Genomic DNA, 13,049 nt, shown 5'->3' with positions numbered 1-13,049 from the left:
GAGTTCTACAGGAAATCTGAGTTTCCCGAACAGTTTATAAAGTCTAAAACACATTATTTATTATTTAAAATCAGTAGCAACTGGAATCGGTGCAACACCCCCAAATTTGGTACTTGAAAGTTAGAAAAACGACACATAATTTAATCACCTAAAATTTAAAATTTGGGCATGACCCGTTCGCTTTTTAAACAACTTCCCTGTTTATAACATATCAAAACTCAAATGACGACATCTTCAAAAAAAAAACATAAGAAAGTTTTTAACATTTAAACTACCGATTCAAAAACATCATATTTAAGATACTTAAACATTCACAAACAACTAGTTAATTTAAAACTCCAACACTACTATCTTAAACAAAAGTCTTTAACTAATATGGCAACTACAAAAGTGCGGAAGCGCATCACGGGTGTTCATGGTGTGTTCGTGTCCAAGCGACGCAATGACCATCATACGGGTGCTTTACCTACAATCATTCAACAAACATATTAGCGTAGCTGCACATAGCGTATTCATACTATCACAATACATATTCACGGATTTACAAGATATCTTACCAATCGTTCTATTTCATTCCAATTCATTCTAATCAAGTAAACACAATTATTTCTCATTCATTTCCAATAACCCGTTTAGTACGGATCAAGGAGGAGACTTCCATTAAATTCCTTTTCATCCGAATCCGAACCGACCCAATCACTATGGACCGATACGGATTCCTACTTTCATGTTCTCATATGAAACATCTACCTTAATCGAATACCAATTATCAAAGGACACAATATCAATAAACTCACAATTAAACATGTAAGTAACGAACTTACCTCGATCTTGAGCCTTTGTTTGTGATCCCGAACTAACTCCTTCTTCTTTCGTTCCTACACATAATCATTCTTATTTAGATCATAGCCTTTACATTCATAACCACACTTTCAAGTATCGGCGCTACTCATATAACATTTGACAACACATTAATTTCCTCACACAATTCCATTCACAATAATTATTCTAGGCTACTTAGATTATCATTGAGGCATTTCATCAAACACCTAACATGCGTACTACTTATCAAGCCTTATGTACATGTATCTTATGCATATATTCACTAGAATACATCACAACTACACAATCAACCATTCTTGCACAAATCATCCATCCAACACATAATAATCTATGAATGTTCTAGTATACATACATTTATTCATAGAAATTACTCTACTTATTTCAAATCACAAAATCATCATTCTACTATAACAAGTGGGTTTTTCCCCAAAATCTTTAGCAAATCACATTCAAGCATAATACACCTTCTAACTAATGATTCTAACTCATATATAAACTCAATTTCATACTAATTCACGGATTGGTAAATCCCACTTCATCAAAATGCATAATAACATAAAATTCTAGCTCACCTTAAGTTCAAGACACTTGGATTATTGAGTATTTAAACACATGCATTCAAATTGTGCCAAGAATCACTACTAATTTGCTAAAATTTGAAGTTCTTTGATGAAGTAGGGTTTCTCCCCTTTCTTCTTCCCTGGTCGCGATCCACAACCCCACCCAAATACTGGGTTTTTGATTTTCTTATTTCACATTTTAATAAATGTTACACAAACAACCCTCAAGTTTGGTTTATGAACCCTTATAACCCATTCCATAATTTTTATAAAGTTTTACATTCTTTACCCTCCTTATTGGTTTATTGTTCATTAATACCCATTCACATTTTAGTAAACTTCCTTTAGGTTATTTTCCAAATAATCATAACTAATCATAAACTTTTAAATATTAAAGTATCTAACCTTATAAATTATGGGATGTTACAAATCTACCCCCCTTAAAGGAGGTTTCGTCCCCGAAACCTTAATACGTACCAAAAAGAGACGGGTAGTGCTTTCGCATTTCATCTTCAGATTCCCAAGTTAGATCCGATCCTTTCCGATGCCGCCATTGCACTAACACTTGTCGAATGGCCTTGTTTCGTAAATGCTTTATTTTGGAATCTTTGATAGCTACCGGCTTTTCAATATAATTCATTTTATCATCCAATTCAATATCATCAAGTGACACATGCGATGTATCATCCGCGAGGCACCTTCTTAGTTGAGACACGTGAAACGTGTTATGGATTCCATCCAGAGCTGGAGGTAATTCTAGCCGATATGCCACTTTACCAATACGGGCCACTATTCTGAACGGTCGATGTATCGAGGGCCCAACTTTCCTCGTTTGCGGAACCGTATTATTCCCTTCCACGGCGAAACCTTTAAAAATACACGATCACCTTCTTGAAATTCTATAGGGCGCCTTCTTTTATCTGCATAGGATTTTTGCCTGTCTTGCGCCGCCTTCAAACGAGCCCGGACTTGATCAATCTTTTCATTCGTTATTGCCACAACATCTTTAGGCGCAAGTTCCCGTTGCCCGACTTCTCCCCAACATACAGGTGTTCTACACTTTCTACCGTACAACATTTCATATGGCGCCATTTTGATACTACTTTGATAACTATTGTTGTACGCAAACTCCACCAACGGTAAATGGTTATCCCAATTACCCCCAAGGTCTATGACACAAGCCCTCAACATATCAAGCAACGTTTGTATAGTTCTTTCCGATTGTCCATCCGTCTGCGGATGGTACGCGGTACTTAGTCGCAAGTTTGTGCCCACATCTTCATGAAATTTTCGCCAAAAACGAGACGTGAATCTTGTGTCACGATCCGACACAATAGACACGGGTACTCCGTGACGAGCAATTATTTCATTCATATAAATTTCCGCCAATTTTTCGGATGAAACAGATTCTCGTATTGGTAGAAAGTGAGCACTCTTTGTAAGTCGGTCAACAATAACCCAAATAGCATCGTGACCTCGTTTCGTTCTGGGTAGCTTTGTAATAAGGTCCATGGTTATGTCTTCCCACTTCCAAACTGGTATTTCTAATGACTGTAATTTACCATGTGGTTTTTGGTGCTCCGCCTTCACTTGGGAACATGTCAAGCACTTAGCCACGTACTTAACAATGTCTCGTTTCATTCCAGGCCACCAATACCCTTTCTTTAAATCTTGATACATTTTTGTAGCCCCCGGGTGTACCGTATAGCGGGATTTGTGAGCCTCCTCTAGCAACAATGATTTCACTTCGGATAACCATGGTACCCAGACTCGGTCATACCTGGTCATGACGCCGTCGGCATTCATCTTTAATTCTCCAATTAGGCCTTTCATTCTTTCCTTCTTTGGATCACCATTTAAGGATTTTATTTGTGCTTCCTTGATCAACTCCAAAAGTTTAGGGGTGACAGTCATTTTCATTGACTTAACTTGTACGGGTGATGGGTATTCCTTCCGGCTTAACGCATCTGCTACAACGTTGGCTTTCCCCGGATGATAAAGGATTTCACAATCATAATCCTTAATTAATTCCAACCACCTTCGTTGTCTCATATTCAATTCTTTTTGTTCGAAGAAATACTTGAGACTTTTGTGATCCGAATATATGGTACATTTAGTTCCGTACAAATAATGTCGCCACAGTTTCAACGCAAATACTACTGCAGCCAACTCTAAATCGTGTGTTGGGTAGTTACTTTCATGTGGTTTAAGCTGCCTTGAAGCATATGCTATCACTTTACCCCGTTGCATTAAAACAGCCCCCAAGCCCTGATGTGAAGCATCAGTATATACTACCAAGTCTTCTGAACCTTCGGGTAAGGTTAGAATTGGGGCGTCAGACAGCTTATCCTTCAAGGTTTGGAATGCCTTCTCTTGCTCAACTCCCCACACAAACTTCTCATTCTTCTTGGTTAGTCTGGTTAAAGGTAACGCTATTTTGGAAAAATCCTGTATAAACCTTCGGTAATACCCAGCCAATCCCAGAAAACTTCTCACTTCACTCGGGTTCTTAGGAGGAACCCAGTTCACAACAGCCTCTACTTTAGTTGGGTCTACCAAGACACCATCTTTATTAATGACGTGGCCAAGAAATTGCACCTCTCTAAGCCAGAAAGCACATTTGGAAAACTTAGCATATAACTTCTCTTTCCGAAGAATCTCTAACACTTCACGCAAATGATTTGCATGTTCGGTTCTACTGCGAGAGTACACAAGGATATCGTCTATAAATACTATAACAGACTTATCCAGCATGGGCCGACATACTCTATTCATCAAATCCATGAAAGCGGCCGGGGCGTTAGTCAGTCCGAATGGCATTACTAAAAACTCGTAATGCCCGTATCGGGTCCTGAACGCAGTTTTCGCAACATCTTCTTCCCGTACCCGAAGTTGGTGATACCCCGAACGCAAATCGATCTTTGAAAACCAACTTGCTCCTTGCAGTTGGTCAAAAAGATCATCTATTCGAGGTAAAGGGTATTTATTCTTCACGGTCAACTTGTTCAAATCTCGATAATCTATACACATGCGCATCGTGCCGTCTTTCTTTTTCACAAAGAGTACCGGGGCTCCCCAAGGCGACACACTCGGGCGTACGAAACCCTTATCGAGTAATTCCTGTATCTGTGTCATTAGCTCTCGCATCTCAGTGGGAGCTAATCTATAAGGAGCTTTAGCCACTGGCTTGGCACCCGGGTTTAATTCAATTCGGAATTCCACCTCTCGCTCAGGTGGCAATCCCGGTAGTTCATCCGGAAACACATCCGTATATTCATTCACCACTTCTACTTCTCCGATTTCAGGCACCTTCTGTCTTGTATCCACTACATAAACCAAGTAAACCTTACCCTCATTCCTTGCGTGCTTCACCGCCTCGACAATCGTGCACAATTTTGTCTCTAACTTTCTTTCTCCACAAATGCTTATTCGAGCCCCACTAGGTGAGAATACATGAATAACTTTCGCCTCGCATCGAATTTCCGCGTGATAGCGGGATAACCAATCCATCCCGACTACCACCTTGAATTCCCCCAAAGTCATAGGAATGAGATCTATTTCAAATTCTTCGTTTTCTATGGTTATCTTACAATTCTTACAAATTTCACATAACAAATAACTTTTACTATCCGCTACTTCTACTTCTAAGGGTACAGACATTCGTTCCTTTCTAAAAGAGGGATAACGCATAAGTTCGTCTGACACGAAAGATTTGCTAGCACCAGAATCGAATAACACATTCACGGGTATTTGGTTGATTAAGAAAATACCTGACACGACATTCGGTGAGGCCTTGGCTTCCTCGGTAGTAATCTGAAACATTCTTCCCCGAGCCTTCTGATTTTCATTCTTCTTTTCATCCTTCTGCCCTTGTTATTTAAGCTTTGGACAATCAGCTTTTACATGACCGGGAGTGAAACAATTGAAACATGTCCTCACGGGACTAGGGCACTTAAAGTAAGGATGTCCCTCCTGACCACAGTTGTAGCACCCTTTCTTTCCCATTAAACATTCTCCGGTGTGAAGCTTTCCACAAGTTTTGCATGGGGGAATACTACTTTTTGATCCTCCTTTACTTCTAGTGTCGTGTTGCTTAGGTTTCTTGGAGGGGCTTGTAGTTGATGGCTTTTCAGCAGGCCGTTTCTCTCCTCTTTCCACTTGTCGCTTCAGTTCTATCTCTCTATCCCGGGCTAGATTGATGAGTTCACCCAAAGTTTCACACTTTGAAGGAGTAATGAACTCCCTATACTCAGCCTTCAACATTCCATAGTACCGATTGATCTTCATCCTTTCAGATTTGACGAAATCATCACAGAACTTCAACTTATCGTAGAATATATTGGTAATTTCATCAATAGACTCATTCTGTTGACGAAGATGCAAGAACTCATCTTGTATTCTATCAATTGCCGATTGCGGGCAATGATGTTTCAGGAACAATTCTTTGAACTCTTGCCATGTTAAAGTTTGGAGTCCTTCTTCCCCTATCTCTTTACATTTAGTATCCCACCAATCCTTGGCTTGTTGCTGAAGTTGACCCGTAGCAAACATTACTTGATCTTCCTTCTCACATCGACTACGCACAAAAACAGCTTCAACGTTGGCTATCCATCTTTGACACTTTATTGGATCCACCTCCCCTTTATATGAAAAGGGATTACACGCCATAAAATCCTTATATGTACACCTTCGTTCCTTACTTCTAGTTCTGGATCCTTCAATCATTTCCTTTAACTCCTCAATCTTGCTAGCCATCATCTCATCAACAATCCCTAAAACTCGGCTCTCAACTTCTTGAGCTAGCTTGGGAAGGTTGGCATTCATTACTTTTTCTGCCGCTTCCATCATCTTATCATTAAGTGCTTCTTGACGGGCTATTTCAGCATCATCTATGTTACGTGCGTCCGTCATCTACATAAAACATCCATTCTATATATTAAAATTCCTCTTTCGTACATCCCTCTAACACATACATACTCATTCTATCATATACTTCATTCTATTTGTAATTCATACTTTAAACGTCATCATCATTGATGATAATGTCGTGTCGTTAAACCATTCTTATATCGAGTCGTACTTTCTTTCTTATTAAATAACGTCTTTCAACTTTCTTGGTGTAAAAATGACCTTAACAAAGGATTACGGGGTCTTAGGAACTAATTAAATCAAACCCCATAATCAAACAAACAACATAAAAGAAATTCAGCAACTTTGATAGTCACCGTAAGCTACGGTGAGCACCGTAGCTTACGGTGCTGAGTTATGCTTTACGGTGCTTCTCTCCTGTCTTACGGCAGCATTATTTTTGCCCAGTACCTACCGTAGCTTACGGTGGCCACCGTAAGCTACGGTAGTGCCCAGCGAAATTCACCCCAAAATTCATGTTTTTGGCCATTCCGAACCGTTTTCGCACACGGTTTCAATTCTACTAACCCCCAAGTATTCTAATGCACCATTTATCACTATTACTACATTCAAAACTTCTTTCTAACACTTTATAACTTGTAACATTAATTACTATAAAGCTTTCTTAAAAGTTTTACCTCTATTTGCGTCTCGGAGCGAACACACCCATCCTTGCGAGCTTTCGGTTTGAGTTCGGGCACTACAATGTGTTCGAATCCCTCAAACCTGGGCTCTGATACCAACTTGCAACACCCCCTAATTTGGTACTTGAAAGTTAGAAAAACGACACATAATTTAATCACCTAAAATTTAAAATTTGGGCATGACCCGTTCGCTTTTTAAGTAACTTCCCTGTTTATAACATATCAAAACTCAAATGACGACATCTTCAAAAAAAAAACATAAGAAAGTTTTTAACATTTAAACTACCGATTCAAAAACATCATATTTAAGATACTTAAACATTCACAAACAACTAGTTAATTTAAAACTCCAACACTACTATCTTAAACAAAAGTCTTTAACTAATATGGCAACTACAAAAGTGCGGAAGCGCATCACGGGTGTTCAAGGTGTGTTCGTGTCCAAGCGACGCAATGACCATCATACGGGTGCTTTACCTACAATCATTCAACAAACATATTAGCGTAGCTGCACATAGCGTATTCATACTATCACAATACATATTCACGGATTTACAAGATATCTTACCAATCGTTCTATTTCATTCCAATTCATTCTAATCAAGTAAACACAATTATTTCTCATTCATTTCCAATAACCCGTTTAGTACGGATCAAGGAGGAGACTTCCATTAAATTCCTTTTCATCCGAATCCGAACCGACCCAATCACTATGGACCGATACGGATTCCTACTTTCATGTTCTCATATGAAACATCTACCTTAATCGAATACCAATTATCAAAGGACACAATATCAATAAACTCACAATTAAACATGTAAGTAACGAACTTACCTCGATCTTGAGCCTTTGTTTGTGATCCCGAACTAACTCCTTCTTCTTTCGTTCCTACACATAATCATTCTTATTTAGATCATAGCCTTTACATTCATAACCACACTTTCAAGTATCGGCGCTACTCATATAACATTTGACAACACATTAATTTCCTCACACAATTCCATTCACAATAATTATTCTAGGCTACTTAGATTATCATTGAGGCATTTCATCAAACACCTAACATGCGTACTACTTATCAAGCCTTATGTACATGTATCTTATGCATATATTCACTAGAATACATCACAACTACACAATCAACCATTCTTGCACAAATCATCCATCCTACACATAATAATCTATGAATGTTCTAGTATACATACATTTATTCATAGAAATTACTCTACTTATTTCAAATCACAAAATCATCATTCTACTATAACAAGTGGGTTTTTCCCCAAAATCTTTAGCAAATCACATTCAAGCATAATACACCTTCTAACTAATGATTCTAACTCATATATAAACTCAATTTCATACTAATTCACGGATTGGTAAATCCCACTTCATCAAAATGCATAATAACATAAAATTCTAGCTCACCTTAAGTTCAAGACACTTGGATTATTGAGTATTTAAACACATGCATTCAAATTGTGCCAAGAATCACTACTAATTTGCTGAAATTTGAAGTTCTTTGATGAAGTAGGGTTTCTCCCCTTTCTTCTTCCCTGGTCGCGATCCACAACCCCACCCAAATACTGGGTTTTTGATTTTCTTATTTCACATTTTAATAAATGTTACACAAACAACCCTCAAGTTTGGTTTATGAACCCTTATAACCCATTCCATAATTTTTATAAAGTTTTACATTCTTTACCCTCCTTATTGGTTTATTGTTCATTAATACCCATTCACATTTTAGTAAACTTCCTTTAGGTTATTTTCCAAATAATCATAACTAATCATAAACTTTTAAATATTAAAGTATCTAACCTTATAAATTATGGGATGTTAGGGCGTCAGCGACCACATTCGCTTTGCCGGGATGGTACCTGATCTCACAGTCATAATCATTCAAGGTTTCCATCCAACGGCGTTGCCTCATGTTCAACTTCTTCTGGTTGAACAGATGTTGAAGGCTTTTGTGATCAGAATAAATCACAAATTTAATACCATATAGGTAATGCCTCCATAATTTCAGTGCAAATACAACGGCACCCAACTCCAAATCATGGGTGGTGTAATTCTTTTCGTGCACCTTTAATTGTCTTGAAGCATAGGCAATCACCTTGCCTTTTTGCATAAGTACACACCCATGCCAGTGTGCGACGCATCGCAGTAAACTACGAATTCATCTGTACCTTCCGGTAGAGTCAACACAGGAGCGTTGCTTAGCTTTTGCTTCAGGATTGCGAAAGATTCTTGCTGCTTCGGGCCCCAAATGAACTTTTCTTTCTTCTTGGTTAGGGAAGTTAAGGGCGCAGCAATCCTCGAAAAAATTCTCAATAAATCTCCTGTAGTATCCTGCTAACCCCAGGAAACTACGAATTTCGGTAGGCGTCTTTGGCTCTTGCCAATTCATGACCGCCTCTACCTTAGCGGGATCTACTTGGATACCACGCTCGCTTACAACGTGTCCCAAGAATTGGACTCCTCGTAGCCAGAATTCGCATTTAGAGAATTTGGCATAGAGTTTTTCACGATGTAGCAGCTCGAGAATACAACGGAGGTGTTTCTCGTGGTCAGCTTGGTTCTTTGAATATATAAGGATATCGTCGATGAAGACGATGACAAATTTGTCTAGGTACGGCTTGCAGACGCGATTCATGAGGTCCATGAACACAGCCGGTGCATTTGTGAGCCCAAAAGGCATCACTAGGAACTCATAGTGACCGTAGCGAGTCCTAAATGCTGTCTTATGCATGTCTTCATCTCTGACCCTTAGCTGATGATAGCCCGACCTCAAGTCGATCTTTGAGAAGTAGCTCGCTCCTTGCAGCTGATCGAACAGATCGTCGATCCTTGACAAATGATATCTATTCTTGATGGTAACTTTATTTAGCTCATGATAATCGATGCACAAACGCATCGATCCGTCCTTCTTCTTAACAAATAGGACAGGTGCTCCCCAGGGAGACGAACTAGGTCTGATAAAACCTTTTGCCAACAGTTCATCCAACTGGGTCCTTAATTCCTTCATTTCAGTCGGAGCTAGCCTGTAGGGCGCTCGAGCTATGGGAGCTGCTCCAGGAATGATATCTATTCTGAATTCCACTTGTCTATCTGGTGGTAACCCAGGTAGTTCTTCAGGGAAAACCTCGGGATATTCAGAAATAACAGGAAGGTCTTCTATCTTTGGCTTGGGCTCTTCAATTATCACTTGAGCCATGTAAATGACACAGCCTCTCTTCAAACATCTAGAAGCCTTGAGCATAGATACATTCTCGGGCAATCCATACTGCGTATCTCCTCGAATGGTAAGCGATTCACCACTCGGAGTCTTTAGCACTATATGCCTTTTGTTGCAAACGATTTGGGCCTGGTTATGGGATAACCAGTCTGTAACACCTCGAATTTTTGTGTCCAATGATGTGTTAACACGTGTCATTTGATTACACGTGGCATCCATAATAAATAAAGGACTAATTTTGACAAACCTTGAAAGTATGTAAATTCGAGGGTTATAAATGTCAACAAGGGTAAATATACTGTATAGTATCCCTAAATAATGCTTAAACCTTCAAACGAATAAATTATAGATCGTACAAAAACAAAACGCGGAAGAAAGTGAGAGATTACAAACTACAGGAGTTAACTGTGTCAACATGTTTAATAATACCTCTGAGTGACCCTTTAACGTTCCAAAGACTTTGTAACGGTATTATACCCTCACTAAAATAATATATATGAATTTCGCGAAGTTTCGATATGAAACGAGAAAGTTACGACCGAATTCGTAGAAGAAGGGTTAAAAGCGTCAACAGTGAAAGTTAAGGCTTTCCAATATAATTAATAAATAAACCGGGGACTTAATAATGCGGGTAAATAACACGAGGCCCCTATCGGTAAATAACCGAGGGCCAAACCGCAAAGTTACCCCTTCAAAACCGAAAGGTCAGGTAAATCATTACGAAAGATTTTGTTATTAATGGCCGGATTCTGCAATCATTGCAAAAAGATTTACAATTTCTGAAATCTTAACCCTACGCGGCCCGCATTGCATAATGGGTTAAGTTGAGGCGGGCCGCGAGCCTCCTCAACTACGCGTCTGATCTTCTAATCCCAGGCGGCCCGCATTGTAAACGCATGGAACCTCCATGCGGGCCGCATTGGACGCCCGGATGCAGAAACTTTGTGTTTTCTTGACTTTTGAGCATTGTGAACGATCAACCTCCAATAAATGAGGCATGGGTGCCCCCTACTCGACCCATACACCTCTGGGACACCTACCCATCACCTCTGGACTCTTGTGGTAGTTGTAATGATCATAGAGGCATGACATTTGCTATAAATAGCACTAGTATGCAACATAACATTCACAACATCAAAACTCACACCTCTGATCATTTCAAGAGCTCTCAAGTCCTTTTTCTCTGCTCCATATTCAAGTTCTAACTTCTGTAAGTTACCTTGATCATCCATTGTTCAGTTTATGCTTAGTTTTTAGCTAAAAACCAAACCGTCGTAACTACGGTTTGACTTTACGATAAATCAGTAATGGTTCAGTCTTATGACGAATCAAAAGTGGTTATGAGTTGGTATTTACGTGGGTAATAAACCTCTAAAATGGTTCCCCCTGGTCACCACTCTAACTATGTCAAATGTCGAGTCAAACGTGCGGTTAAAAAGTCAACAGACAGCTATTTTAGCGATTTATGCATAATCTGTAATGTAGATGTTATGGAACCTGTTTTGACAATCATAAAACATGATAATAAGTATATAAACCTGTTTGCGCTCGTTTGAATCGATCATTTACTATATTGAACCGGTTCGGAGCCGAAAGTCGCATAAGTTTGACTTTTGCTTTGACTTCAGTTCTGACCCGTTTTAGTGAGGTATAAATATACCTTAGGACTCTCTTAGGACCAGGTCACATGTTGGTATACGCCTCTGTGGTCGGTTCATGAGTTATCCGAGTCTTTTACGTATTTCCGTCATTCGCCTAAAAGTTGACCGTAACGGCCTTTTAAAATTAAAACGAGTATTTCGGACACGTGAACGGACCAAAACCTTGCTTGTTAAATTATAAGCATGTCCTTAAAGTTTCACGTCAATCCGAGGCCTAGAATGAGAGTTATGCTAAAAGGCGCACTTTTAAGAAAGTTTTGTAATTAACGGCGCAATTAGCATAACGCCCATCTAACCCAAGTTTTCGTCACCAAAACTTTTACCCACTGTGGTAAAATAATATTTTGGGAATTTTAAAGATTTTTAATAATTTTTACCTTGCTCATAACCTGCGGTTATGGCTACGGTTCGGTAAATACCGAATATGCCCTTTTTGGCCAAAACGGGAGTTCTACAAGGTCTTTTGACCCGATTCCAGTTGCCACTGGTTTTAAATAATAAATAAAGTATTTTAAGCTTTATAAGCTGTTCGGGAAACTCAGATTTCCTGTAGAACTCGAAAAGCCTTTTTAAAGTCTTTAAAATCACCGAAAAGCCCCTACGGGGCATAACATTAACTTAAACTCGTTACGGGCATTACGGAAGGTATCCTACTGATACCAAAATACTTTTAAGGCATATTGACTTAGGAAATAAGCGTAGGACACTTGTGGTTAACCGTTTCGCCTGTTTGCGCACACGGTACGGCTCATGAAACTAGTTTTCGTGCACTAGCCGATATGGGTCAAATTATATTATTTGAACCCCAAAATCCAGAGTATGAACTATAAACCCATATAAAACAAGTCACTGAACTTGTTGGGTCCAAATCATACTCCATTCTCGGTTTTCGCCTTTTCGTGCGAATTAACCATATCTATATATCGGAATCAACCGGTTTAAGCTACGGCTAATACAAGGACCGTTAGGATTCTAAGAGGTTAATTAAAAACCTTCGTTCCAGATTAGGAGCCCCAGTAAAAGCTATCGGTGACTTGATCTAAATTAAGGATTAATACTTGCAAAGGTAAATACTTTAACTTATTTCCCCTATATGGGCTTGGGTTACGGTATATTAATACCGCTTGATTGAGCATTATATAATTCCATCGCTTAGGTGGTTAATTGATTAAATATGATCGGCTCATTTAAACAGTT

The 13,049-nt window shown here is 39.1% G+C and overlaps 1 protein-coding gene and 2 long non-coding RNA genes across 3 annotated transcripts; all 3 read right to left on the bottom strand.

Moving 5' to 3' along the window:
• Positions 1-241: 241 nt before the first annotated feature.
• Positions 242-1,496, bottom strand: LOC110896387. Its single transcript, XR_002567876.2, has 3 exons — positions 1,416-1,496; positions 825-878; positions 242-466 (listed from the first exon to the last, which is right to left on the bottom strand). It is a non-coding gene; the product is annotated as an uncharacterized LOC110896387 (long non-coding RNA).
• Positions 1,497-5,276: 3,780 nt separating this feature from the next.
• LOC110870226 lies at positions 5,277-6,314 on the bottom strand. Its single transcript, XM_035981170.1, has one exon. It carries the CDS (start codon positions 6,312-6,314, stop codon positions 5,277-5,279), a length of 1,038 nt encoding a protein of 345 aa, XP_035837063.1.
• Positions 6,315-7,207: 893 nt separating this feature from the next.
• LOC118484782 lies at positions 7,208-8,526 on the bottom strand. The gene is made up of 3 exons (XR_004874434.1): positions 8,382-8,526; positions 7,791-7,844; positions 7,208-7,432 (listed from the first exon to the last, which is right to left on the bottom strand). It is a non-coding gene; the product is annotated as an uncharacterized LOC118484782 (long non-coding RNA).
• Positions 8,527-13,049: the final 4,523 nt, after the last annotated feature.

Source organism: Helianthus annuus, chromosome 12, assembly GCF_002127325.2.
Source record: "Helianthus annuus cultivar XRQ/B chromosome 12, HanXRQr2.0-SUNRISE, whole genome shotgun sequence".
Lineage (NCBI taxonomy): Eukaryota > Viridiplantae > Streptophyta > Magnoliopsida > Asterales > Asteraceae > Helianthus > Helianthus annuus.
The sequence above is the reverse complement of the archived record's forward strand: the minus strand, read 5'-3'. Positions and strand labels throughout refer to the sequence as shown.

Coding starts and splice junctions, on each gene's coding strand:
- LOC110870226 (XM_035981170.1), bottom strand. CDS start 6,314: ATGACGGACGCACGTAACATAGATGATGCTGAAATAGCCCGTCAAGAA.